Source organism: Glycine soja, chromosome 5 (genome assembly GCF_004193775.1).
Source record: "Glycine soja cultivar W05 chromosome 5, ASM419377v2, whole genome shotgun sequence".
Classification (NCBI taxonomy): domain Eukaryota; kingdom Viridiplantae; phylum Streptophyta; class Magnoliopsida; order Fabales; family Fabaceae; genus Glycine; species Glycine soja.
In genome coordinates, this window is record NC_041006.1 from 774,516 (window position 1) to 801,851 (window position 27,336).

Here is a 27,336-nt window from a genome sequence, read left to right on the forward strand (position 1 = left end):
GTTTGGATCGATTGTCCCTCATTTACAACTTTTCCTATTTCATTTCTAGCCTTTTGATAACTTACTCTATTTTCAGCATTATTGCAATCATGCAGGACCTTAAAATACACTCTTTTTTATTCTTATACTTCCCACTTCTTAACACATATATTCATAATATGGCAATGGTATGCCATTGAAAAAGATTACTTATCTTTCCAGCCATTTGTAAGAATTACAATAGAATAGGTGCAAACTTTTATATACGCCTTCCAGTAATTTCTACATTTTACCGGGGAATGAAGAGACATTTGTGCCACCACAATGGGTCTTACAAATAGTATATTAAGTCTCACAACACAAGCAACAGACTCACCATCTTGACTCGCAAGCTAGCTATTCCAAAACTAAGTACTACTACTATATCAACAAAAAATCATTACTAGCGTGATACTTCTACTGTTTCATTATTCTTAAAAGGTGAATTTCTTGTTTCCATGCTTGTCATTGGCATCTTAAATAATATCTTATTATGTGTAATCTTTCTTTGTTAATGCACTGTGTTGGAACCTCATGGTAGTAGAGTAGAAAAAATTGACAAGATAGCTATGCTATCATGACAGAGTATTCTATCACCTAAGGCAGTAGTTCCCTATGCAAATAACCTATCCATGGATAAAAATTTGCATGCCTTTAGTAGGGTCATAACTCATAATGTATAAAACAAGGACTAGTAATATTTCTTATTGCTGTGTGACTAGGCTACATGCACATATAGCACTTATTTGGTTGCAATTAGAATTGATGGAACAAAAAATTGTTATAAATTTACAGCTTCAAGTTTGGATATTGATCAGGAAAATGAGCTGGCATGGAGGAGATTGGATGTGTGGTGTTTGCGAGCACATAAATTTCAAGAAGAGGGAAACATGCCAGAGTTGTAGATACCCCAAGTATGGGGGAACTGACCCTTCAACCTACAGATACAACAAGACTGAAGCATTAGCAGGGGATTGGTTCTGCAACTGTGGAGCTCATAACTATGCCAGTAGATCAAGCTGCTATAGATGTGGTGCAATCAAAGATTATTACTGTTCAGGATATGGCACAAAATCTGGAGAATATGGATCTTACACTTTTCCCCTAGGATGGAAGAATGGAGACTGGCTTTGCCCAAGGTCAGTTCATATTACCATCACTTTTTCACTACTCCAAATAGTATCATTCATTCTTACCCTACATTATTTATCATCACATTATCAGCTGCCTCACACTTCAATATAGAGAGCCTGCATTTAATTTGAGACTAGAAATACTGACTACATGTCACCAACATACATTCCAAACTATCATAAAATGTGAGCAATGTAATTTAATAACATGAGAGAATTTGGACAAAAGGTGCATATTTGAGATGGAGAATTAGGACCATGCCAGTAAATACACAGTACCGATGTTGGCCAACATGAAAGAGTTCAGTTATTTTTGTTGCACACAAGAAAAAAAAATGAAATATGATACAAATGCTTGTATCCTAATTAATTAGTTTCTTCCTAATTCAAAGTATTTCACCTTATTTTCCCTTTTTCTTATGTAACAGAATCGGCTGTGGAGTACATAATTATGCTAGCAGGACAGAGTGCTTCAAATGCAAAGTGCCAAGGAATTTTGGTGAGAAAGTTTAACTTCTGACGTTTCAACTGTTCTTTGTTGAAAATATTGTATAGATGTTTATTCTTTTTAAAAAAAAAATACTATTTAACCTCAATTCCAATGATACATTTATTTTTTCTGTTTCTGGTGGTGCAGAATGAGAAGAAATTTCAGAAGACCTGGAATATGAATCATTTTCCCCCAACATCTTTCTTCTCCAAACAACATTCTATCTTGCTTTCTCTACGTCAAGCTCTTAGAAAGTGTCAAGAAGGATATTATTGCTTCTAATCGCTACAATATAGTCATAGCATTGCTTTTTCATTTGGAAGGAATAAGGAAATTATTGCTTATAATCGCTAGATGTAGTGACAAGAAGCTTATGAAACCCGTATATCTTGCTTTCCATATTCATTACTGAGATAATTAAGCTTTAGAACCCACTTAACACACGAGACATCATGTTTTTTATTTAGTTATAAAGCCTCAGTGACTCAAAATTCACTCATCATAGCTTTTGTTGATATGTCACTCAAATAATCTCTTGTCACTTCTTTGTCATTATTGTTTTATGGCCTCAAAACTATTAACATTTTTTTTCTTTTATAAAAGTATCTTTATTATTATACTTTTTATTATTCTTTAATGCACAGTAACAACCGACAAGTATGCCTTTTATTATTGTGAATATAATATAATTAAGATTTTATGATTTTTTTTTCACACATAGGATCAAAATAGAATATTTTAATGTATTGCAGAGATGGAAATGTTATATTATCCCTATATTATAATAGTTCTATATCTCTATTAAAAAAATGTTCTATATAAAAATATTGTAAAAAAAACTTATTTGTAACTTCATCATAAAACTGTAATTTTTAAATGACTTATATTTTGTTGGCGAAGATATTAGTATGAAATATCTATTAATTTTATTAATTACCTTATTGATTATCTTTAATAAGATTTTTTTTCTTATCACTTTTTTTTTATTTACAAAATTTGAACCATACCTTGCTTAAGGCTATGTTTAGACTGATGGTAGATGATAAAGTGGAGAAGAATGGAATGAATAAGAAAGTTAATTTATTGATTGTCTTTAATAAGATGTTTTTTTAATCATTTTTTCATTTATAAAATTTGAACCAGTATTTTATTTAAGATTATGTTTAGATTGATGATAGATGATAAAGTGGAAAAAAAATGAAATGAATAAGAAAGTTGATATATTCATTATTTCATAAAAACAATAATAGATCTAAAAGGAAAGGGATGAGAGACATAATCCATGATCCATCTCATTTTATTATTTAATCAATTTTTATTCCCTTAATATGGATGCAGGGTATGAAAGAAAATTTTAAAAATAAAAAGAATCTTATTTTGACCGACTTAAAAAAACAACTCTTTGAGAGTAATTCTAAAGTGGCAATAATGTAAGGACAATAAAGTTATAAATTATTTCATTCAATCATTTTTCTAAACAACAGAATGTAATTTTCATTCTATTGATTTCATTCACTACCAAATAAATAATAAAATGAAGTTTTTAATCTATTCCATTCTGACCCATTTTGCTTCATCGTGTTTTGATCAACTTCACTCCATTCTCTACAATGATCCCCAATATGTCCTAAGAGATTCAAGTCCAAATTCACTCCACTCATACCAACGATTGATAAAAAAAAACAAGAACAAATATTTAAGTAAATACATTAATAGAAGTGTATCTAAAAGAGTATATTTTTATCATTTCTAAAAACAGATCAATTAAGTTTTTGGAATTTAATTTTTAGTCCCTCAACTTTTTTTTACAACTTTTAATCTTTTATTAATTTTTCATCATTTGGTCCCTCTAAAAATTTTTTTGTTTATTTTTACTCTGCCGTTTATTTTAAACAATAAAAATGAATAAGAGACTAAAAATACTAAGAAAAAAAAAAGAATAAAAGTTGTTAAAATAATTTTGAAGAATTAAATATTAGAATGTGACAAAACTGAGCGACTAAAAGTTAATTAATTCCTTAAAATTTATTCGAAAAGTATAATTCTCTCTATCTTAGTGTATCTATTTCTTGAAATGTTGTAAAAAAAAAAAAAAAAGACAATATTTCTGTGATATTCATGTTCTAAAAATCTAAAGTGATAAACATTTAAGAAAAAAGTATTCGAAAAATAACAAGAAGAAAAAAAATCTTATCGGTGGCTATCGGCAAAAGAAAACGATGATGGTGTCGTGTCTTTCCCCTCCCTTTGTTCACTTTCTTCCTTCCTCGGATCCTCCATACAAGCTTCTTGAAAACCACCCTCATCTGAATCTGCTTGCCAAATGCCCCGACATCCCCAGCCTCAAACAAATCCACTCCCTCATCATCAAAAGCGGTCTCCACAACACCCTCTTCGCCCAGAGCAAGCTCATCGAGTTCTGCGCCCTTTCCCCTTCCCGAGACCTCTCCTACGCCCTCTCTCTCTTCCACTCCATCCACCACCAACCACCCAACATCTTCATCTGGAACACCCTCATTCGCGCCCACTCCCTCACCCCCACTCCCACCTCCTCCTTACACCTCTTCTCCCAAATGTTGCACTCCGGCCTCTACCCCAATTCCCACACCTTCCCTTCCCTCTTCAAGTCCTGTGCCAAATCAAAAGCCACCCATGAAGCCAAACAGCTTCACGCACATGCCCTCAAGCTCGCCCTTCACCTTCATCCACACGTCCACACTTCGCTCATTCACATGTATTCTCAAGTTGGTGAATTACGCCATGCGCGCTTGGTGTTTGATAAAAGTACTCTGAGAGACGCGGTGTCCTTCACTGCTCTTATTACTGGGTATGTGTCCGAGGGCCACGTGGATGACGCTCGACGCCTTTTTGATGAAATTCCCGCCAAGGATGTGGTTTCATGGAATGCCATGATTGCTGGGTATGTTCAAAGTGGTCGCTTTGAGGAAGCCCTGGCGTGCTTTACACGCATGCAGGAGGCTGACGTGTCGCCGAATCAGAGCACTATGGTGAGTGTTCTTTCTGCTTGTGGCCATTTGCGGTCGCTTGAGTTGGGGAAATGGATCGGTTCTTGGGTTAGAGATCGTGGGTTTGGTAAGAATCTTCAGCTTGTTAATGCACTCGTTGATATGTATTCCAAGTGTGGTGAAATTGGTACTGCGCGTAAGTTGTTTGATGGGATGGAGGAAAAAGATGTGATTTTGTGGAATACTATGATTGGTGGTTATTGCCACTTGAGTTTGTACGAGGAAGCCTTGGTGTTGTTTGAGGTCATGCTTAGAGAAAACGTGACGCCTAATGATGTAACGTTCTTGGCCGTTCTTCCGGCTTGTGCTTCCCTTGGTGCTCTTGACCTTGGCAAGTGGGTTCATGCTTATATAGATAAAAACTTGAAAGGCACAGGTAATGTGAATAATGTTTCTCTTTGGACTAGTATCATCGTCATGTATGCAAAGTGTGGCTGTGTTGAGGTGGCGGAACAAGTGTTTAGAAGCATGGGTTCTAGAAGTTTGGCTTCTTGGAATGCCATGATATCAGGGTTAGCCATGAATGGACATGCAGAGAGGGCTCTTGGCCTTTTCGAAGAAATGATCAATGAGGGGTTCCAGCCCGATGATATCACGTTTGTTGGAGTATTGTCTGCTTGTACTCAAGCTGGTTTTGTAGAGCTTGGACACCGATATTTCAGTTCAATGAACAAGGATTACGGGATATCACCAAAATTGCAACACTATGGTTGCATGATAGATCTACTAGCTAGAAGTGGAAAGTTCGATGAAGCTAAGGTTCTGATGGGAAATATGGAAATGGAGCCGGATGGAGCTATTTGGGGTTCTCTGCTTAATGCTTGTAGGATTCATGGACAGGTTGAGTTCGGTGAGTATGTTGCAGAACGCCTCTTTGAATTGGAGCCAGAAAATTCCGGGGCATATGTGCTTTTGTCAAACATATATGCTGGAGCTGGCAGATGGGATGATGTAGCAAAGATAAGAACTAAGTTAAATGACAAAGGAATGAAGAAAGTTCCCGGTTGCACCTCTATAGAGATTGATGGTGTTGTGCATGAGTTCCTTGTTGGTGATAAGTTCCACCCACAGAGTGAAAATATTTTTAGAATGCTGGATGAGGTAGATAGGCTCTTGGAGGAGACTGGGTTTGTGCCTGATACTTCTGAGGTACTCTATGATATGGATGAGGAGTGGAAGGAAGGGGCTTTGACTCAACACAGTGAGAAGTTGGCTATTGCTTTCGGTTTGATAAGCACAAAGCCGGGAAGTACAATTAGGATCGTGAAGAATCTTCGTGTTTGTCGAAATTGCCATTCGGCTACTAAGTTAATATCCAAGATCTTCAATAGGGAAATAATTGCAAGGGATAGAAACCGTTTTCACCATTTCAAAGATGGGTTTTGCTCATGCAATGACTGCTGGTGAAACTTTATGTATATGTTCAATGGTATATAACATATGAACTTGTGTAGAAAGGTGAATGATTTGCATTCATGTAATTAACTGATAATTGGTACATATGTGCTCTCTCACTTTGAAACGCAATCCCTTCAATAATATTATTATAAATACATTTACATATATGATAACTTCCATGATTGGGTTAATGCCTAAGATAGCCCAGTGTAGTGCATCCGAACCCAACATCCAAATTATCCATTTGGAATTCATGCATTGGAGGGTGGGTTGAAGGAGTTCTTTCTTGCAGTTGCCAAAACGGTCTTGTCAGCTACTATGAAATATGCAGCTCCTGCCACTGTTGGCATAATATAGTGGTTAGATGACTAATTGGAACAATGATTGTAATGATTATGAGGAGATAATGACAGCACTGTGGATAAGTAATTACCTGTGGAAATTATGAGAGCTTGAGCAGTGGGATTGAGATTGGCTCTTGCCCAAGGTATTGTCCTTACACTAGCGAGCAGCATATGATCAAGCATTATTCCAGTTAGTTATTTACAGAAAAACTCTTTGAATATTAAGAAGTGGTTATTTTTAATGTAAACGGATCCTGATTCATGAGAATTTTATGTGCAAAATAATTGAATGAATCAATGAAAATTGAATAGGTGGAAGGAGTACTTACAGTTGGAATGGCAGTGGCAATAGTAGCAACAACAGCTGCCTTGGCTCCTGCCATCACACCCTCTATCTACACACAAACGAAAATTGTAAATTAAAACCAAACAAAATTCTGATATCCTGAAATCTACAAATCTCATAATGAACATAATTCCGAACCACATATACGGTGCAAAACTTATCAGTCCAGAAATGAAATAAGAAGGAAAGGAAAACAGAATGCTTTTACACTCAGAAAATTATACATTACCATGAGAACAGTGTTTGGCCATGGCCAACTTTTGATCCAGAGAAGCCAAGGTACTCCTCTCAAGAAGAATTAGCAGCAACATTTCTCTTGGCCATCTTTTAAAAAAAAAAAAAAAAAAATTGATTGAGCAAAAGCTAAGAATGGAAGAAGTCTTAGTAAACAGATGAATAACTGAAGTGGCTTTGGATGAAGAGTAGCTGTAAGTTGCTGGCATATTTATAATGAGATTTGATGAAGAAAATAAATCATTAATTCCGGTGGCACTGTTTCAGTGGAGGAGTTTGATGGTTTGAACTGAAATCCACCGTCTCAGACAACTTGCTAGTTTGATCCAAATTCGTGCACGTGAAGGATTCTGGTACCTGGGAATGCCAATGTGGGCTAACCAATTATGATGCAGGAAGTAAACATTGCTCTCGTCAACTACTTACGTTATCCACTGATTCAAGTCGAGTGACGTAAAAATCCATAAAATAAATTGATATTGTCTTTGTCTTTTTCCCCTGATCATGTATCTCTGTTTACTTTTGCCGCATTTTAGTACGATAAAGAAAAAGTTTCTTTCTTTATTTTTTTAGGCAACGGCGACTGTAGACCGAAGATGACCAAAAACCATGGGCATTGCATTGATCCCAACAATGTCCAACTAAAGACGTGCTATATATTGGTAAAAGGGGGGGCATGGTTTTCGGTCGGAGTGGGTGACCTCTCTACACATCTTGGCTAACTTTGAGTGTTGAGTTGCTGTCTCTTTTGCTATTTCCGCATTTAAGTTTGACACTTCGACTAGATTTTTATATGTCCTAGTGCAATGTATATCAAGTATTTTAAATACATATGATAAGATGTATTTTTATATTAAAGATGATTAGTCAAATTTTTTTGATAAAAATTAGTCATTAATAGATATTTCACACCAACCAACATCATGAATATTTAAAAATAATAATTTTATATTACTATTTAATAAGTATGAAATCATTATTTTTATGTTAAGTATAAAATTATTATTGATATAACTTTTAAAATAATTATTATAAAAATCAATAAATTTATAATATGTATTGATATGTGATTAGATAATAATGTAATTAACAGTACAAAATCATTAAACTCTTAAAATTATACAAGAAAAGAAATATTATGTTGAAATAATTTCATTTAATAAATGTGAAAATTTTATTGAAATAGTATTTGTAAGTATTATTTAATAAGGTCATTCCTACTACTTTCAAGTCTACTTAGTACTGTATTTTTATTTCTATTTTAACTATAGGAACTGATTAAGAGTGAGAGTAACAGTTCAAAGATGAAATTGTTGGTTACAACAATCATGCCATCTTTTTTTACATAGAAATTACTACGTGTTTGATTTTCATTTCTTTTGTCAAAATTTCAATTGTTTATAAATTATTTTATGTCTAAAATAAATTAAACTGAAAATATATATTTAATATATAAATATAATATGTTTGATGAGAAATATGAAAAGGAGCTATTTGGGGTGTTCTCTGCTTAATGCTTGTAGGAGTTGGGCGAAAATGTTGCAGAAGCAGAACAACTCTTTGAATTGGAGCCAGAAAATTCTGGGGGCATACGTGATACGTGATTTTGTCAAACATATATGCAGGAGTTTGCTGATGGGATATGATGGTGTCGTGCAGGCGTTCCTTGTTGGTGATAATTTCCACCCAGAGCGAAAATATTATAGAATGCTGGATGAGCTAATATCCAAGATCTTCAATAGAGAGATAATTGCAAGAGATAGAAATCGTTTTCACCATTTATCAAAGATGGGTTTTCTTCATGCAATGACTGCAGGGTGAAACATTATCTATATGTTCAATTTAATGGTATATAACATACGTACTTATTTAGAAGAAATTAAGGTGCATGAATGATTTGCATTCATATAATTAACTGATAATTGGCACATATATATGATCTGACTCACGATTGAAATGCAAACTCTTCTTTATTATCGATACATAATTACATTTACATATATGATAAGTCCGATGATTGGGTCAATGCTAAGATAGCCCAACGTAGTGAAGCCGAATCCAAAATCCAAATTATCCATTTGGAATTCATGCATTAGAGGGTCGGTTGAAGGAGTTCTTTCTAGCAGTTGCCAAGACAGTCTTGTCAGCTACTATGAAATATGCTGCTCCCGCCACTGTTAACATAAATATGATAGTTAGATGACGAATTCCAACAATGATATGGCTATGAGGAGATCATGGCAGCACTATGGATTGGATGAGTAATGCTTACCTGTGGAAATTATGAGAGCTTGAGCAGAGTGATTGAGATTGGCTCTTGCCCAAGGAAGCATCCTTACACTAGCCAGCTGCATATCAAACACAACTCAAGTTAGTTATTTTCGATTGTCTCTGTTTGAATATTAAGAAGTGGTTATTTTAAATGCAAACTGGTCATGATTGATGAGAACTTTATGTCCAAAGAAAATTGAGTAGATGGAAGCAGTACTTACAGTTGGTATGGCAGTGGCAATAGTAGCAACAACAGCTGCTTTTGCTCCTGCCATCACACCCTCTGTTTACACACAAATGAAAAATGTTAATTAAAACCATGTAAAATTCAGATATGCTGAGATTTGCAAACTCGTCAATGCCCAATTGACCATAATCTGAACCATATATACGGTCCAAAACTTATCAGTCCAGGCATAAAATAAGGGAAAGAAAACAGAATGTTTTTACACTCTCAAAGTATACATTAATTACCATGAGAGCAGCGCTTGGCCATGGCCAACTTTTGATCTAGGGAAGGCAAGCTAGTCCTTTCAAAAGAAGAATTAGCAGTAACATTTCTCTGGGCCATCTTAAAAAACTTTGATTGAACAAAGCTAAGAATGGAGGAAATTTTAGTAAGCAGATGAATAACAGAAGAAGCTTTGGATGAAGAGTTGCTGAAGTTGCTGGCATTTTTATACTGATGAGATTTGGTGAAGAACATAAATCATTAATTTAAAATTACATTCCCAAAAAAAGAGAAGGGTGGTACACTGTGGCAGGGGGAAGTTTGATGGTTTCAACCGAAATCCACCGTCTCCGCCAGTTGTTTTCACTTTGGTTTCTGTTTCGGTCGGTTGATGTCTTTGCTGTTCCCTAAATACTCCTACTTTATTTTTCATATGGTGACGTAAATGAATTTAGTTTTATTCAAATTCGTGCATGCGACGGATTTTGGTACCTGGGTATGCCAATGTGCCTTATCCTAGCTATTATAACGCAGGAAGGAAACAATATTGCACTTACGTTATCCACTCGTGTCACATCAAAATCCATAAAAATAAAATTCTTTGTTTACTTTGACACATTTTAGTGAGATAAAGAAAAGGGATCCTTTAGCTTTTTGTCGCAATGGCAACTGTAGAAGGTGGTGGTTTAGTCGTAAGATGGCCAAAAACCATGGGCATTGATCTCTCACGCATTGATCCCAATTCAAATATTTAAACCAAACATAAAAGAGAATAGAAAGGGAAGCACCTAGCACGGGAGTCAATATGATAATACCATGAACCGGGGGTAGGGCGATAAATTATTACATGCTTCGAGATTATTATGTTTCAATTAATCTTTAGGTGACTCAATTGGTGTAGCTCAATTGATAATAAATGTTAAACTACTGAAGAAAATTTGATTTGATTCCTATAGAATATACTTTTAAAGAGTAATAACTCTTTAAGTGTGTGACTAATTCCGAACGATTAATCTTATAGTTGGTCAAAAGAATCGAAGTTTATTGATACTTCAAAATTTTACCAAAGAGTCAAATTAAGATGGTAGTTAAAAAAAGTTAGTTAATCTTTAGGTGATTTATAATTAGCAAATTTAATCACATACTATATAAATTTGATGGCTTTTTTTTATAAGAATTAGGATATATGCAAACCACAGATATAAGAGCAAGTGTAAAAGTTATATAGAAATTGACCGGAATGATTGATATATAGTGTCTTCTCATTGAATTAGTGACTATGCCTCATTGGATCCCTAAGGGTGTATTTAGTAGAGAAAAATATTTGAAAAAATGATGGACAAAGACAGAGAAAGAAAGAGAAATAGATCAGTGAATAAAAGCATGTGAGAAATAAAGCACAAGAGTTTGATACGAGAGAAATAAAGAATATATGAAAATATACTGCATAATATTTCATGAGTATCAATTTTTATTTCTTTGCTTTATATTTTTTTAGGTTAAATTATTATTTTTAGTCCCTATATTTTTTTATATAAAATTTAGTTTTAGTCTCTGAATTATTTTGATGTCCCTAAACTTCATAAAAAATATCTTAATTTTTTCTTTATAAAAATGGCGAATTTTGTCTCTTTTTACAGTGCAATCTGTCTATGATGAGAGATAAAAATTACTGTTTCTTTTAATTCTATAATTAAATTAATCAAAATTAAAATTTGAATATCAGTATTAATTTATAAAAAAAAGGAGATTAAAAATATATTTAATATCAAACAACATGAATTTTAATGATCCGTTCTATTTCCTTGTTGATCTTCTCGAGAAATTATTGCTAGATCGGTATATCCTGTGAAGCATATACATCTCTTTCGTTTGTTGTGTTGTGGTATCAAACACGTCTTTTATATTTATATTTGTTCGACGTTTATTTGACACTTTTTATTAAGTGTTTAATTTAAAAATTATTTTTACTGAGTTGAATATTTAAGTAGTTACCTTTACGTAATTCATACACTTACAAATATATAAAAAAAAATTGGTTTTAAAAAATAAATATACTATTAATTTGAACATTTTAGTATATGTTCCTCAAGTTCGTTTCATGTCCGGTTTCCATGTTAAAGTGAATGCTTCATATACGAGTAATTCACAACTTCACAATAGCATCGATCTACCTCGTTTGTTAGATTGCAACACGTGTCCAACTCAACACGTGCTATAGAGTGCTGGCAATTGCACTCACAGTGGATGTACCGACATGTTTGGTATATTTTATTGGTAAAGGGATGCCATGATTTTCGGCTGAAGTGGGTAACATCTCTTGCCAATCGTAAATTATGTTAAGCATGAATATCGTAGTATATTTTTGGATTATAGTTTGTAAAAACATCAAAGTGTTACTTTTTTAAAATTAAATTTATAGGTAAATTTTATTCTCAAAATATAACCAAACATGATTTTAAATTAATTTTACCCTCATACGTGCTTTTGAATCCTTCTACAAAAAATCCAAATATACCTAATTTGTGTTTGAATTAATAGTAAATTAAAGTCATTATAACTTTTTAAAGCAATAAATAATCACTTTTGTTATAAATTCACCATAATTTTTGTCTATTTATTACTTTCAAAAATTATGATAAGTTCAACTCACTCCCAATCTAAACACATCTATCCTGAGATGCTCTCTAAACTGTTTTTTCCACAGTTTGATTCTATCAAGCAGAAACATCATGATTCTCTCTACATTTTTCAGCTTCCAATATTTTAATATACATAGTGGCCAGAAAATGCATATAAATACAAATCGACATTCGGATGCCACTAATTTGTTGATAAACTAGTACCCTTTTTCATATAAATAAAGTTATTAAATAAAAAATTATTTAAGTAATAATTAAAATATCGAACATTTATCACTTTGGGTCCTCGGTTAATATATTTGAACTAATGTACTTAATTACAAGCCTTGGTCTTTGTCTTTTGCACAATTTTGTCCTGGATGTAAACTCAAGTTGCATGCCTATCCATAGTCACCTTGAGCTACTGAGCTCAACGGGGTTGCAATTGGAGTATCAGCTCTGTCCACGTGGCATATTCTGTTATTATCATATTATATTAGGCCTTGTTTGGGGTGATTTATTATTTTTAGTATTGAAATTTTTAAAAATCAAAATCAGTTTTAGTTCTAAGTTTCAATTTATTCTTTGTTTTTAGTTTTTAAAAAGATGTTACAAATTAAAAATAAATAAAATGAGTCAATTATTTTTTCTTATCTTTTTCTACTATGAAATAATGGCGAAGATAGAAGTAGCGGGGTGAAAGTGATGACAGTGACAATACTAGTAATAATAGTGATGTCAATGGAATGGTGGTGGTAGCAGTGATGACGACAATGAGGGTGGAATAACGATGACGACGATGGTGGCGGTGGTGGCGAATTGGTAATGGTGACAATAGTAGCGTTGGAATGGTAATGATAATGTTTTAAAATCCGAACAGACCCAGCCAGTCTAATAGTGACCCGAAGGTATGGGCGGGTCTAGTTGCCTATGGATTGACCATGCATTGAACCTAGTATAACCCAATATGATTTGATTGGGTTTGTGGTTAAACCAGTGTCCACTGACCTGGATCGAGTCATGCCCAAGGAAGGAAACATATTGGGTCATGCAGATCAATTAAGGTTGGATATAAAATTTTAGTTTTTATAATAAAGATTAAGTCAATTAGTGACTCACTAGTTCGACCATTAATCGAGTGATCCAATGCTTTGACCAAGTCTATCATTGGTTCTATTTTAAAATTATGAGTGATAATGGGGTGAAATAGTGACAACGGCGATCACTGCGACAAAATGGTGATGATAGTAGAGGTGAAATGATGGTGGTGACAACAACAATGCAACGATGGTGACGATGATGACAGTGATAATGATGATAGCAGTGGTGGAATGATGATGGTGATAATGACAACGACGATAGAGATGATGAAATGGTGGTAACGATAATGATGATGATAATGGCAGCGACAATGTAATGGTAGTGAAATGGTGAAGACAATAGTTGTAAAGGTGGCAGTAGCGAAAGTGTGGTGGTGGTGGTAGAGACGGTAATAGTGGGGTTTGGGGGTGGTGAAACAACGGTGATAATTGTGGGGAATGGTAACGGTGGAGGTTAGAATGTGTTTTTAAAAATTAAAAACTAAATTCACATAATATTTTTTTTATCTTGATAATGAATGTAAAACTGTTTTGAAATTGAGTTAAAAACTAATTCAATTTTATTTTTATTAAACAAAATTTATTTCAAAAATTATATTTAAAAACCAAAAATTAGAAACTCGTGATCATTCCGAAGGAGAATTAGTGTCAAAATAGTTGTAATTCATTTCTCCCTAGCTTTTACAAATTCTGTTGCTCGATCTTTTTACTTTTATTTTTCTTTCGATGGGTGTTCATTATTACCTTGTCTCTAACGAAAGATAGGCATGTTCTCTTGCAGTTGAAAGTGAAATAATTAAAATGGTAAAAATATTCTGTATAACTAGAGTGGCGAGTGTAGTGCATTCGTAAATGGATGACTATATTTGCACACCCACAAATTTTTAATATTTTATTAATATTTTTTATTTATTTCTTCGTATCACATTATATCATAAATTAAATTAGTAAGTTATTTTTTCTCTCATCCTATCTCACTCAAGGTGTTTAATTACACCTATGGGATGTCCAACAATAGAGAGAGAGAGAGACTATGGTTGATACTGACATTCAAAGATGAACGTGACGGCAAAGTTATTTGAATACTAGCATGTGACCAACACAAACGAAACCCTACTCTCCCTCTACGTGTTATACCTTCATGCATAGCAAATATAAACCAGCACCCCTCTCCTGTAATTTTTCCACCCTTCTCCCTGCCGGTTTCATCTCTTTTCTATGCCTAGCCTGTTTCTTTCAACAGCTTGGGTCTAGCTTTTTAGTGTTACCCTTTTGAGCTTGTCTCTTCTTTCTGATTGTAGTTTTGCTGGATATGTTTTTGTTTGATTCCCATTAATTAATTTTATCGGTTGGTCATGTTATCCCTGCATGACCCTACACTGCTCTTAGCATATAAAGTAAGCCATATTTGACCACGGGAGAGGCAATGATCATGACCTGGTTTATTGTCTTGTACTACGATCTTCATTTTTTAAAATTTTATTAATTTGGCACAAATACATAAAATAAATTCACAAGAAAATTAAGGAAACAGATAGAACACCAGCAGAATATATATAGAATGAAAATGAATGAGGATAAAAATATTGAACAAATATCTACCACACGTACATAATAACAACTTCCGTTCATAGACTTGCTTCCCGTGATAGGTAATTCCTCTTAATAATGCATAGGAATCACGTAAAGATGGACAAAATAGATAAACAAAACGTGTATGCGTGCATTATTATTATTTATTACCCTTCTTCTCCACTTTCCACCCATCAGATGAGATTGGTTATGTAGTTATTGGACTTAATATAACCAATTGAAAAAATAACTAATTTCTCATTAATTTTTTTTACTAGGAGATCCTTTTAATAATTTCTTTTCTAATGTTTTTTTGTCTTCTCAACCTTTTTCTTATGGCTAATATAAGGGTTAGCAATGAATGGACATGCAGAGAGGGGTTCACGCCCGATGATATCACATTTGTTGGAGACTTGGAGTATTATTTGCTTTTACCCAAGCTGGTTTGGTAGATCTTTGACGACAGTTCAATGATCCAAGATTACGGAATCTTACAAAAATTACAACACTGCGGTTGCATGATAGATCTTAAGTGTTGAGAAACATGGAAATGGAGCTATTTGACCTATTCATGGACATGTTGTGTCCGAATATGTTGCAGAAGCAGAACAACTCTTTGAATTGGAGCCAGAAAATTCTGGGGCATATATACGAGCTTTTGTCAAACATATATGCAGGATCTGGCAGATAGGACGATAAGAACTAAGTTAAATGACAAAGGAATGAAGAAAGTCCCGGTTGTACCTCTATAGACATTCATGTAATGAGAAATAGGCCAACACAATTATAAATTTTATAGGGAAAATAAATCCTCACAAACTTTGCAAAAATTTGGGAACACCAATAAAGTATAGAGCGCAAAATAGAAATTAAAAAAGAAAACAGATAATGTTTAAAGTGAGAAAATTCTTAAATGCAAGGGTAAAAATTATGGATCATCCACACCAAAAAAATAACTCTACTATAATCAATAAAAACATAAGAAAACCTCTAACAAATACACTAAAACATGCTACAAACAATCAAATCAAAACAGAAAATCCAAATTGGTACAGTATAATAGAGAGAGAAAGATAAAACCCAAAATATAAAACAGATAATGCGAAACACTTATCTTTCTTCATATATCTTTCTCTTGAAGTATCACACGTGTAGAATCTGCTGTCCAAATATCAGTCAAATCCAACGGTGAATGAATCCGTAGTTGTAATCTGAAGCTTTCTAGTGGGTATGTCAAAATCACAATAATTTTTTCTCTCATTCTTTCTCTCTTAATGATTTGTAACTCTATCTCTCTCTAATCTAATCCCTCTCCACTTAAATAAGTAAGACATATGAGCCTTTTTATTTAAGCCATTACTTCACATAGAAAGGAAGTCCAAAAAATTCAACATGATGATGTCGTGCGTGAGTTCCTTGTTGATGATTAGTTCCATCTACAGATGAAAAATATTTATAGAATGCTGGATGAGGTAGATATATACTAGCTAATTAATTAATCTCTTGGAGGAGACTGATGGTTTTGAGGTTCTCTATGATCTGGATGAGAAGTGGAAAGAAGGGGCTTTGAGTCAACACAGTGAGAAGTTGGCTATTGCTTTCGGTTTGATAAGCACATAGCCGGGGAATATAAATAGGATCTTGAAGAATCTGTGTTTGTGGAAATTGCCATTCGGCTACCTAGCTAATATCTAAGATCCTCAATAGGGAGATAATTGCACTTGTGATGAAGAAATTAAGGTGAATGAATTGCATTCATATAATTGCACTTGTGCAGAAGAAATTAAGATGAATGATTTGCATTCATATAATTAACTGATAGTTGGTACATATATATGTTCTATCTGACTATTGAAATGCAAACTCTTCTTAATTTATTATCGATACATAATTACATTTACATATATGATAAGTTCAATGATTGGTTAATGCTAAGATAGCCCAACGTAGTGAAGCCGAATCCAAAATCTAAATTATCCATTTGGAATTCATGCATTGGAGGGTTGGTTGAAGGAGTTCTTTCTTGCAGTTGCCAAGACAGTCTTGTCAGCTTCTATGAAATATGCTGCTCCCGTCACTGTTAACATAAATATGATAGTTAGATGACGAATTCCAACAATGATATGGCTATGAGGAGATCATGGCAGCACTATGGATTGGATGAGTAATATTTACCTGTGGAAATTATGAGAGCCTGAGCAGTGTGATTGAGATTGGCTCTTGCCCAAGGTAGCATCCTTACACTAGCCAGCTGCATATCAAACACAATTCAAGTTAGTTATTTATAAAAATAAAAATCTCTACTTGAATATTAAGAATTGGATAGCTATTTTGATTGTAAACTGATAATGATTCATGAGAAAATTATGTAAAAAATAATTGAATAGGTGAAAGGATTACTTGCAGTTGGAATGGCAGTGGCAATACTAGCAGCAACTGCTGTCTTAGCTCCTGCCATCACACCCTCTGTTTACACACAATTCAAAAATGTTAATTAAAACAATATAATATTCAGATATAGGGAAATTTGCAAATCTCTTCCATGACCATAATTCTGAAACCACATGCATGTACGGTGCAAAACTTATCAATCCAGACATGAAATTAGAGGGGGTAAAGGAAAACAGAATGCTTTTACACTTGAGAAAGGTATGCATTATCACGAGAGCATCGCTTGGCCATGGCCAACTTTTGGTGCAGAGAAGCCAAGCTAGTAGTCTCAAAAGAAGAATTAGCAGCAACGTTTCTCTTGGTCATCTTAAAAAATTTGATTGAACAAAATTAAGCTAAGAATGGATGAAATGTTAGTAAACAGATGAATAACTGAAGTAGCTTTGTATGAAGAGTTGCTGAAGTTGCTGGTATATTTATAATGAGATTTGGTGAAGAAAACAAATCATTAATTTATAATTATTTTCCCAAAAAAAGAGAAGGGTGGCCCGGTTGTAGGGGGGGAGTTTGATGGTTTCAACTGAAATGCACCGTCTCCGACAGTTGTTTTCACTTTGGTTTCTCATTTATGTTTTCGTGGGTTGATATACTCTACTTTATAGTATTATTTCATAATGTGATGTAAATGAAAATAGTTTTATCCAAATTCGTGCATGTGAATGGTACTTGGGAATGCCAACGTGCCTTATCCTATTATAATGCAGAAAGGAAACAGTGCACTTACATTATCCACTCGTTTGACATAAAAATCAGTAAAAAAATAATATTCTGTCCTTTTACACACTGATCATGTATCTCTCTTTCTTTACTTGCTTCATTTTAGTAAGATGAAAGAAAAGTGACTTTATCCTTTTTCCGAAATGGAACAGTAGAAGCTGGTGGTTTAGAGTTTGGAGCAAAAACAGGCCAAAACCATGGGCATTGATCGCTGACGCATTGATCCCAATAACCAAATATTTAAACCAAACATTGAAGAAAATAGAAAGGAAGCACTAATATGAAAATCGAGGTTTTAAATATTTGTTGTGTTCACATTTTGTTGTATTTATTGATATTACGGCAAATAACGGATAAATAAAAAATCTTGATATTACTGTCAAAATTAATATCTATCGCATATTGTTTTTAAAATCTTAATGATAATAGCATGGTTTAAAGGGGGTGGGTTAGCACCATTGGATCTGTAGGAATGCACCTGCTACGTTGATTAGATTGCAACACGTGTCCAAGTCAACACGTGTTGTAATGCAGGCAATCGCACTCAAAGAAACAGACATGTTCAGTGAGTTTTTTTGGTAAAGGGAGGGAGGCGATGGTTTTGGGCCTCTAGCCAATTGTAAAGTTGAGCGTCTGACATCCGAGTTGCAGGTGAAGATAAGTGCATCCAGTATTATTGCTGATATATTCAGTATTTTAAGTAAAAGAATAAAAATATCCTTTTATCAAATTGATTCATATGAGTCGTACGGATCAAGTTAATTCGTACGACTCATACGGATCAACATAATCCGTACGACTCATACGGATTAACTATGACTCATACGGATGAATAGTTGATTCATATGACTCATACAGATTAAGTTGTTTCGTATGAGTCATATGAATCAACTTGATCTGTATGATTTGTACGGATCAACATGATCCGTATGATCAAGTTGATTCGTATGTTTAAATTATACTTACAAATTAAATTCATTCATACAAACCATCAATTATAAGATAATTTTAGAATTAACAAAAAATGTTAGATGCACAAACAATAAAGTTGGTGCACCTAGCATCACCCCTGAGTTGCTCTATACTCTTCTGCTATTTCAAATTTCAACATTTTAACTTTGACTTTCATATGAAAAATTGGACATTCAAGTATTGAATAACCAAGCCATCTTTTGTAAACAGAAATCGCATACGTGTTTGATTTCTATTTTTTTTATAAAAAAATCAATTGATCATAAATTATATTAAATCTATCTATTTATATATATTATATACAAATTAATTCCTTTTTAATTTCTATAATTTTTATTTGTCATGTGTTAGCATATCAACGTGTTTGAAATTCTACATATCGTCTTGTTCCTATTATTTGTATCTTTGTTAAATTATTAATTAAAGTCATTTCAATAATTAAACAACTATTTATTTAAAATGAAAATATAATTAAATCAATGACTATTATTAGCTCAAAATTTAATGGATGATTAATATTTGTGTTACAATATGACCGAATATTACTCCTTGCTTTTAAGAGTTCTTCGTGTTTTTTTTTTCCTTCTTCATTTTGTTCAAGTGATGTGATCCCAAAGGGATATCGATAAAATGTACTATGATGTTTAAGTAAGGATTCAACCTAAAGCACGAAATATAGAACTAAATAATCAAAACACAATCAAATATAGAACTAAATATATAATATCAATGCCATTCAATGTTTCAACTTTCATAAATATTAGACATTATATGATATTAAAATACCATTTAACCAATATATTAATTAATTAAAAATTCAACATTTACAAAAAAAATGTCAAAGATCGAAGCAATATTTCAAAATGGAGAAGGGAGGTGGGAGAATGTGTTTGAACTTTGAACTTTGAACTAAAGAAGAAAATTTATATTTAATATTTTTTAATAGACAAAGGTTAATTATTAATTTATTTTTTTATTAGAGAAAGATTTGAATCCATGATTTTTTTATTATTTTTTTCTTCTTTTTTTCCTACCGAGTGAATCTTATATCTCTTAATCTATATATAATAGTAAGATTGATTAAAGAATAAATTACATATGTCTCTTTTGAAATTTAATGAAATTACACATGTTCTTCCTTCTTTTCTAAAACCTATCCATGTCTTTTTGAAATTTAAGGAAATTATACATGTATCTCTTATGTTTTTAAAATCTACATAAACCTCTTAAATGTCGTCTAAACATTTGATAATAACAAGTCATATGTGTTACAATTTTGATTTAAAAATGTTTAACTTTATTTTTTGTCCTTGTAAATATAGAAATGTTTGAAATTTTGTCATCGCAAAATATTTTTATTTATTTTTCGTCCTTACAAAATTTAAATTTGTTATTTGTTGGTTTGGAACTAGGTTTGGGTTATCCAAACCTACATCAAATCATGTGTATGTTGTTGTAAAAAATGTCATCTTTTCAATTTTTTATATTATTTATGTATAATTGATGTAGAAAACATTCGAACATAGCCCTAAATCCAAAAGTAACATATTTAAATTTTATGAGGATGAAATATAAATAATATTTGCAATGATAAATTTCAAACATTTTCATATTTGTGAGAATGGAAAACATATTTTAATCTTTTTATAATCAAAATTGTCCATACATATAACTTGTTATTAAATATTTAGACAATATTTAAAGAATTTATGACTTTGTATAATTTTAAAAATAGAAGAAAGACATATATTATAGTTTCCTTCAACTTTAAATGAGACATGTGTGTACCTTTTTACAAAATGAAATACATGTACATTTTCCTTAAACCGATGAAAGACATGTAATTTGCTCTTGATTAAATGTTTTAACAACCATTAAATTACCAGTAATAAAATTGTGAACACATGATATAGTGTGATGAAAAAATAGAAGAGGATGATACTTGATCAGGTAAAACTTTCTTTTATATATATTATATACTAAATAAATATATAGATTATTTTATTTTTTAGTCTATTCGGGGTATTGCATGGTTAATGGATAATGACGAGTGTATTATATTAAACGGGACAATATATGCAACAACACTAATTTGTGGAGATGAAGTCTTCAATCATGTACAAGGCACATGCACTTCTACAGTCTTTTAATAATTTAATGCTCAACGAAAAACCAAAAGATGTTAAAATTATAACTTAAAACCAAATTAAACTTAGAACCAATAATAGATGGGACCGATAATAAGGTACTGTAGTAAGTTTTTACTTGCTAATAACCGTAACAGGAAGCTATCCCGTAGCTTTATAACCCGTCATAATTAGGAACTAACTGAAGGAAATTTAAGTTAACGAGTTAATATGATCTAGTTTTGTTTGGGCTTCTATTAAAGGTGTAAGTCACTTGCCTTGGTTGAATTTTGTTTATTTTTTAATTTAATTTAATTAAATTTATTTAGATTGAGTTTATTTTTTTTATTTTATCAATCCAATTTTAATTGGATTGAATTTGATTAATTATTGAATTTGGTCATTAAAAATATTATTATCTCTTTAAGTCTTAAAAAAAATTAAAAAAAATTCTCAAACTCAAAAATAATAAGGGTATATATATATATATATATATATAAAAGAATATTTTTAAAAATAAATATTTATATAATACTATAATATTCATATGATAAACACAAAAAATAAATCATAAATATATACTCATAATACTACTTATTAGATAATATATTATCTTAAAAATATTTAAAATAATATATTATCTTAACATCATAATATATTATCTTGAGAATAAGGTGTGTTTAATTTAAAGTTTATATATTAATAATTTAATTATATATGGATTTAATTGATTTTTAATCCAATAGTCTAATTTAATTTTAATTAAATTCATTAAACTAAAATTAATTCAAATATAATGATTCAATCAAATCCAATTAAATTGAATTCAACAAGTTCACCAATTAAGTCCGATACGCTTGGCCCCGTCTTCTATTATCACTTCTATTACCAAAGAAAAGATCAATTGTCCCTTGAACTCACACAGACTACCGTCAGTCTCCAATTGCCGTTCAAATTAAGAGAATGCAAATGTAAAGTGACTATTTTTTTTTTATTATAAAGATGTCCTTACTAAAAGAGTTAGAATGTTGTGAATTAATTTAAATATTTAGGTGAGATGGTATTATTTAAACAACAAATAATAATTTTTATTTTTTAAAACTGATAAATATTTTCAGACAAGTTAAAAATTTCAAAGAGACTTTATAATATAAAACAAGGTAATTAGAATTTAATCGTGTCTTCCCTTAATAAATTAAACTTGGAATTGAGTATATAAAGTAAACAAATACATTATGCAGTAAAAAATACTTATACATTATTAGAATAACAATTAAAATTTTCAAATAAAATAAAATGAAAGGAGAATTGCTAGATTATTTAAAGTTGATGTCTTTAATTTATGCACAAGTTTGTTATTGGAATTATTTTTTGACCTATAGAAGAGCTCATAATCATATTTGAAAAGGAAAATAACATGTTTTAGCCATTTTAGAAAGAAGAAAAGTCATTAATATGTACTTATTCGTTTTTTTGGAGGAAAGCACAACACATCATTTTATAAAGGGAGTATTATGTGAAGGTAAGGGAAGGGAAGAGCGAGAAATCTATAAGTGTAAGAGATCACTTTAGTAGTGAAGAGTTTCTTGTGAAGTGTCGTTTATGATAACTCTTAAATAATATGATGTTCAGATTTGTAGAGTATAATACTTTGAAAGAGAAATGTTATTTTTACAACAAAATTTATAATAAAGAAGGAGAAAAGAGAAGAGAAAAAAAATAGATATAATTCATGATGTGATAAAGAGAGATAGAAAGAAAAAGTATTAAATAAGTTTGTACAAATTATTGTATAAATGAGATGAGTCTATTTAAAAAAGTTTTCTCAAAACTTTTTGTTGCCATAACAAATACTCTGTCCCCATTAACCGTTAAGTTTTCCCAAACATACATTGACTACATCTCAAGTTCATTGAATTCTAACAAAAGAGAAAGTGTAAACAAGTTTTTGTTAATTGCTGCAACTAACACGAAAGAATTTTCTAAATTCCCTCCCTAGGGTCATAGGTAAGAAACGTTAAACGGGCTAGTAGAATTTCACATGGCAAAATTAATTGAATAACCACCGTTATCCTATCTACCAATGATTCATGAAGCACAAGGTGGAAGCCTATGTAACCTAACATTAGGTTAAATAGAAAAAAAATTAATACATGGGTTAGTTAATGTTCAATAACGTCCGCGTCATTGCCCATATCTTTATCCTGCGTTGAAAAGCCGAAAACAAAGTTGGAAACTTTAGAACAACGCAAGAAATCGTGTATGCCTGTATAGAGTGTTAGAGAGATATCTTCCCGTCCTACATGTTACTAATGTAAAACATTTTTTAATACACACTAATGTAAAAGATATTATTTTGCACCGGTCATATACTTAGATATACACAGATGATTGGGTGATTAATACCTTCAAATTAAGATTGAATCATTTAATTATTATTCAAGTTCAATCTTTAGTAAAAACAATTCATTATCAAATTTTATATATTTGTTGATTGAACTCGGTATTAGTCATGATATAAATAGGAGAATTAGGATAAAAAAATAATACAATAACCAATGAAAAGAATGTAAGCAAACATAATTTTATATAAATTTAGACCACTGATTAAATTATTTACTTGTTGAAGGCATGATCTAATGTGCTAGAATTGTCTACGTTGTACAAATCCTTGAAACTGATAATCAAATCTTCCTTTACTTGATCACACGCTCTAGATATTATGTTTTCAATTGAAAAAACTCTAGTGAGCAATAAATATCTTGACGACAAATGAGATCCAACCTTGTTATTTATTAACCATAAGCACTATCCATTATAAGAGCTCAATAGTTAGGTCACCCTATGTTTTCACACTAATTAGAGTTAGATGTTCATAGTTCGTAAATAATTAATCACACTATTAGTGGGCTTAAATATCATCAAATGGATTATAATATTAGCCTATTTTTTACAAAACAAAATATTACAATTAATTATATTTCACAAGAATATATGAAATTTTTTTAATAAAAGAAATTAAAAAGATTATAAAAATATCATAACAATTTTTTTTACCTAAGTTGTTTAATGACTGATGTAGATCTAAAACTTTATTTTGTAGTAGTGCATTATATTACTTACATAGGATCTCACAGAAATTTGAAGCAAGTGAGCTTAAACGAGATTAATATTAGAAAATGTGACATAAAAAGTTTTTATTTTACACATCTTTCTCATTTTCAGTGGATTAAACAAACACATTTACATAAAAATAAAATAAAACATCCCCATGTACACTTTAACTGTTTATCATCAATCATGCATTCAAGTTGTGAAATTAGTGTTTCAAATTCTGTTTCGATTAGGAGCCTCTTTTAGCTTTATAGAATTTAAATTAAATCCTAATCTTTTCTTAAAAGCGTGTTACCTTTATTACCACACTTAATTAATGATTACGCATTTTAATTGACCGTGTAACAGTGTAAGATCATAAGGGCGCGAACAGCCCTCAAATTAAACATAGAAAGCATTAGATAATCTCCCTGGAAACTGAAAATCTCATTCTAATCTTAATTGTAGTTGAGAATTCAAGTTAATTTTTTTCAATGCTTACGTCACCAAATAGTTCTGACCTGTATATGCTTCAGTTTTGCAGGGAAAAACAAGAAAAAATTTCAGTGCGTTGATATGTACGTTAAAAAAAGTGAAGGTGAAACTAGCTTGGGAGAGATCACGACTAACCAGGGAGATCCAACAAAGAAAAAGAACTATCAAATCATATTATTTGGGTTGGATTGCTATAATGGCTCCAACATAATTAAGCTTTTTCACATAACATATCTGATGGACATTAAAAGCATGATTACTTTTTTTCTTTTCTCTCTAAAATTATTTGGTGAAAGTGGAAGTTGAGATTTTCTGTTCTGTGCTGAAGGAGAGGAGAGTGTTGAAGGGTACCAATTAATGTGTGTCTGCAATGCAATTGGACGACATTGTCTGTAATTTGGGGGTTCAGTATCTGCTAAGAGACATGTCATCTCTGAGAGTACGGTATATCAGTCCACAATTTTATCAGTGAAAGCAGCGTTTATTTAATCATTTTCTATAAAGACTTAATTATATAGTAGTATTTATCAAATCTAATATTTAGTGATAAAACTAATATATCCAATAATTTTTTCACAAACAAATATGCTCATAAAAATTATGGCGTTAATCAATTTAATAGTGGTCTCAAATAATTATATAAATGCATTAAATATTTAAAAGTTACTTCTAGCAGTTTTATTTAATTTGAGTAAGATTGGAACATTGTAATGCTCATAGTTATTTTTTGTTTTTTTATAAAAAAATCATAGCAAGTTTTTTTGATAAGGAAAAAATGAAATTGGCGGTCAAACCTCCATACAACCGTTAATCAACAACCTTCAAAGCCAAGAGATTTAACCTCAGCAATGTGCTGTCACAAAAACAACAGAACCAATGACATGAACTCCTCAGTCCTCACTCACTTCACCCATAACATCTAAGCTCTAAAAAGAAAACAAAAGGCCAAAAAGAAAATGAGAAAAAATCATTTAAGTACTTGACTATATTTGAACACATACACGTCTTACAGCTCATTCATGTTTAAAGAACTGAATCAATGACATGATAAAAGCTGATGCTTTGCCCATTATAATGCTGTACCCCATTAGAATGCAAAAATCTAAATGGTGACTTATTCCGTCTTCCTTTTAGTGATTTATGACAAAAGTTACCACTTAAATAACAGAGGATGTGGTCTAATTTAGGAAATTAAACTCTCCTTTGTGGATGGAGAAAGCCACCACACCACCATAGTTAGAGTTAAAGTGGGGTGCGATTCCATTTTTATTTTTTCATCATATGTCTCTGTTGCTAGTATGCATATGTTATTATTCTTTTTTAATTCTTTCACAAGTTATTCTCATAATATTCTTTAATTCATTGTGAAGCTAATCTTTAGGAAGTAACATAAAATCCAACCACATATAATATGCCAACTAAGTCACAATGTACATTATGATTCAAAATTGCAATCTGTTGTTCTCTTTATATACGGATAAGTCAAACAAGTCTATTGTTTTATGTTCTGTTGTCATCACCATGTGAAAATGATCAACTTTTTACACGGAAGAGGAAAATGGTCCCTTTCTTTTCACAACGCAGGCAGAGAGAGATAAGGGATTTCATTTCCAAGTACGTAATGAATGTTCATTGTTATTCGGGATGATAGTAGATATTTGATTTATTGATACTTTAGGTAAGAAAAAGGATTCCTCTTGGATTTTGATTGGTTTTCTTTGGTTTAAATGTTAAGATCAAATTATTGCTGTCATTTTTTCACTGCATTCAGAATGGTCCACACTGCCTACACTCCTTTTATTCCCCTCTCACCTCATCATTACTGTTAGCAACACATTCCAAAATCTCCTCCATTTTATTATTAACTAATTCCAGACATTCATTACCCCTGATTTGAGAAATTAAGGGATGTTTACATTCATTTCTCTCCCCTTAAAGAATGTAACCCCATCATAAACTCAAGTGATCTTTTAGAACCTTAATTTATTATAAAGAGTAGTAGATAATCATCGCAATTTAAAATTTGCAATTTTTACCAAAAAAACAATGAGAAAAAAAGAGCTAGCCCCATAAAACATTTCCTTTTTCTTTCTTTTCTTCGTTCGGTGAAAAGGACATGTGAATGCGCAGATGTGAAAATAGCCATACGAGAGAAAAGGTATACAATGTTATAAAGTATTGTTAAAATAAAGTGGTTTTTATCTTTTCTTCCCAGCAATTTTCTCATCAATGAGAAGTGTAATTATTGTCATCACATGACTTCATAACCTTTCATGAGAATCACATTAGGACAATTATGGGATTCCACTTTTTTACACCTACAAATCCTCAACTACTGATAATTTTAGTTGGTAGAGACATAACGATATTATTATAATGAGGAATAAACTGTAAGTTCAATGCATAGTGCCTTAGTCATACACATACTACTTTATCTAGCTAATTCTTTCTCTCATCAGTACATAGAAAAAAGAAAGA

General features: G+C 31.8%; 4 protein-coding genes and 1 long non-coding RNA gene across 5 annotated transcripts; 2 read left to right on the forward strand and 3 right to left on the reverse strand.

The window, feature by feature from the left end:
- Window positions 1-834: 834 nt before the first annotated feature.
- Window positions 835-1,664, forward strand: LOC114413770 (zinc finger Ran-binding domain-containing protein 2-like). The gene is made up of 2 exons (XM_028378315.1): window positions 835-1,157; window positions 1,580-1,664. The coding sequence occupies exons 1-2, from the start codon at window positions 841-843 to the stop codon at window positions 1,662-1,664; spliced, it is 402 nt and encodes a 133-aa protein (XP_028234116.1). The 5' UTR covers window positions 835-840.
- A 2,127-nt stretch (window positions 1,665-3,791) lies between these two features.
- On the forward strand, window positions 3,792-6,124 carry LOC114411697 (pentatricopeptide repeat-containing protein At1g08070, chloroplastic). The gene has a single exon (XM_028375349.1). It carries the CDS (start codon window positions 3,861-3,863, stop codon window positions 6,072-6,074), a length of 2,214 nt encoding a protein of 737 aa, XP_028231150.1. The 5' UTR covers window positions 3,792-3,860; the 3' UTR covers window positions 6,075-6,124.
- LOC114411699 (early nodulin-93-like) lies at window positions 6,114-7,125 on the reverse strand. The gene is made up of 4 exons (XM_028375352.1): window positions 6,985-7,125; window positions 6,739-6,800; window positions 6,499-6,566; window positions 6,114-6,405 (listed from the first exon to the last, which is right to left on the reverse strand). Exons 1-4 carry the CDS (start codon window positions 7,064-7,066, stop codon window positions 6,375-6,377), a joined length of 243 nt encoding a protein of 80 aa, XP_028231153.1. The 5' UTR covers window positions 7,067-7,125; the 3' UTR covers window positions 6,114-6,374.
- A 1,800-nt stretch (window positions 7,126-8,925) lies between these two features.
- Window positions 8,926-9,921, reverse strand: LOC114411698 (early nodulin-93-like). The gene is made up of 4 exons (XM_028375351.1): window positions 9,735-9,921; window positions 9,482-9,543; window positions 9,262-9,337; window positions 8,926-9,163 (listed from the first exon to the last, which is right to left on the reverse strand). The coding sequence occupies exons 1-4, from the start codon at window positions 9,829-9,831 to the stop codon at window positions 9,075-9,077; spliced, it is 324 nt and encodes a 107-aa protein (XP_028231152.1). The 5' UTR covers window positions 9,832-9,921; the 3' UTR covers window positions 8,926-9,074.
- A 6,858-nt stretch (window positions 9,922-16,779) lies between these two features.
- On the reverse strand, window positions 16,780-17,847 carry LOC114411700. The gene is made up of 4 exons (XR_003666514.1): window positions 17,643-17,847; window positions 17,405-17,470; window positions 17,180-17,255; window positions 16,780-17,081 (listed from the first exon to the last, which is right to left on the reverse strand). It is a non-coding gene; the product is annotated as an uncharacterized LOC114411700 (long non-coding RNA).
- Window positions 17,848-27,336: the final 9,489 nt, after the last annotated feature.

Excerpts from the sequence above, each read along its gene's own strand:
- LOC114413770 (XM_028378315.1), top strand. The coding sequence starts at position 841 with ATGAGCTGGCATGGAGGAGATTGGATGTGTGGTGTTTGCGAGCACATA. Across the intron at positions 1,158-1,579 it reads GGAGACTGGCTTTGCCCAAG|AATCGGCTGTGGAGTACATA; the intron begins GTCAGTTCATAT and ends CTTATGTAACAG.
- LOC114411697 (XM_028375349.1), top strand. The coding sequence starts at position 3,861 with ATGATGGTGTCGTGTCTTTCCCCTCCCTTTGTTCACTTTCTTCCTTCC.
- LOC114411699 (XM_028375352.1), bottom strand. The coding sequence starts at position 7,066 with ATGTTGCTGCTAATTCTTCTTGAGAGGAGTACCTTGGCTTCTCTGGAT. Across the intron at positions 6,801-6,984 it reads GGCCAAACACTGTTCTCATG|AGGGTGTGATGGCAGGAGCC; the intron begins GTAATGTATAAT and ends GTGTGTAGATAG. Across the intron at positions 6,567-6,738 it reads TTGCCACTGCCATTCCAACT|TGTAAGGACAATACCTTGGG; the intron begins GTAAGTACTCCT and ends GCTGCTCGCTAG.
- LOC114411698 (XM_028375351.1), bottom strand. The coding sequence starts at position 9,831 with ATGGCCCAGAGAAATGTTACTGCTAATTCTTCTTTTGAAAGGACTAGC. Across the intron at positions 9,544-9,734 it reads GGCCAAGCGCTGCTCTCATG|AGGGTGTGATGGCAGGAGCA; the intron begins GTAATTAATGTA and ends GTGTGTAAACAG. Across the intron at positions 9,164-9,261 it reads AGCTCTCATAATTTCCACAG|TGGCGGGAGCAGCATATTTC; the intron begins GTAAGCATTACT and ends TTATGTTAACAG.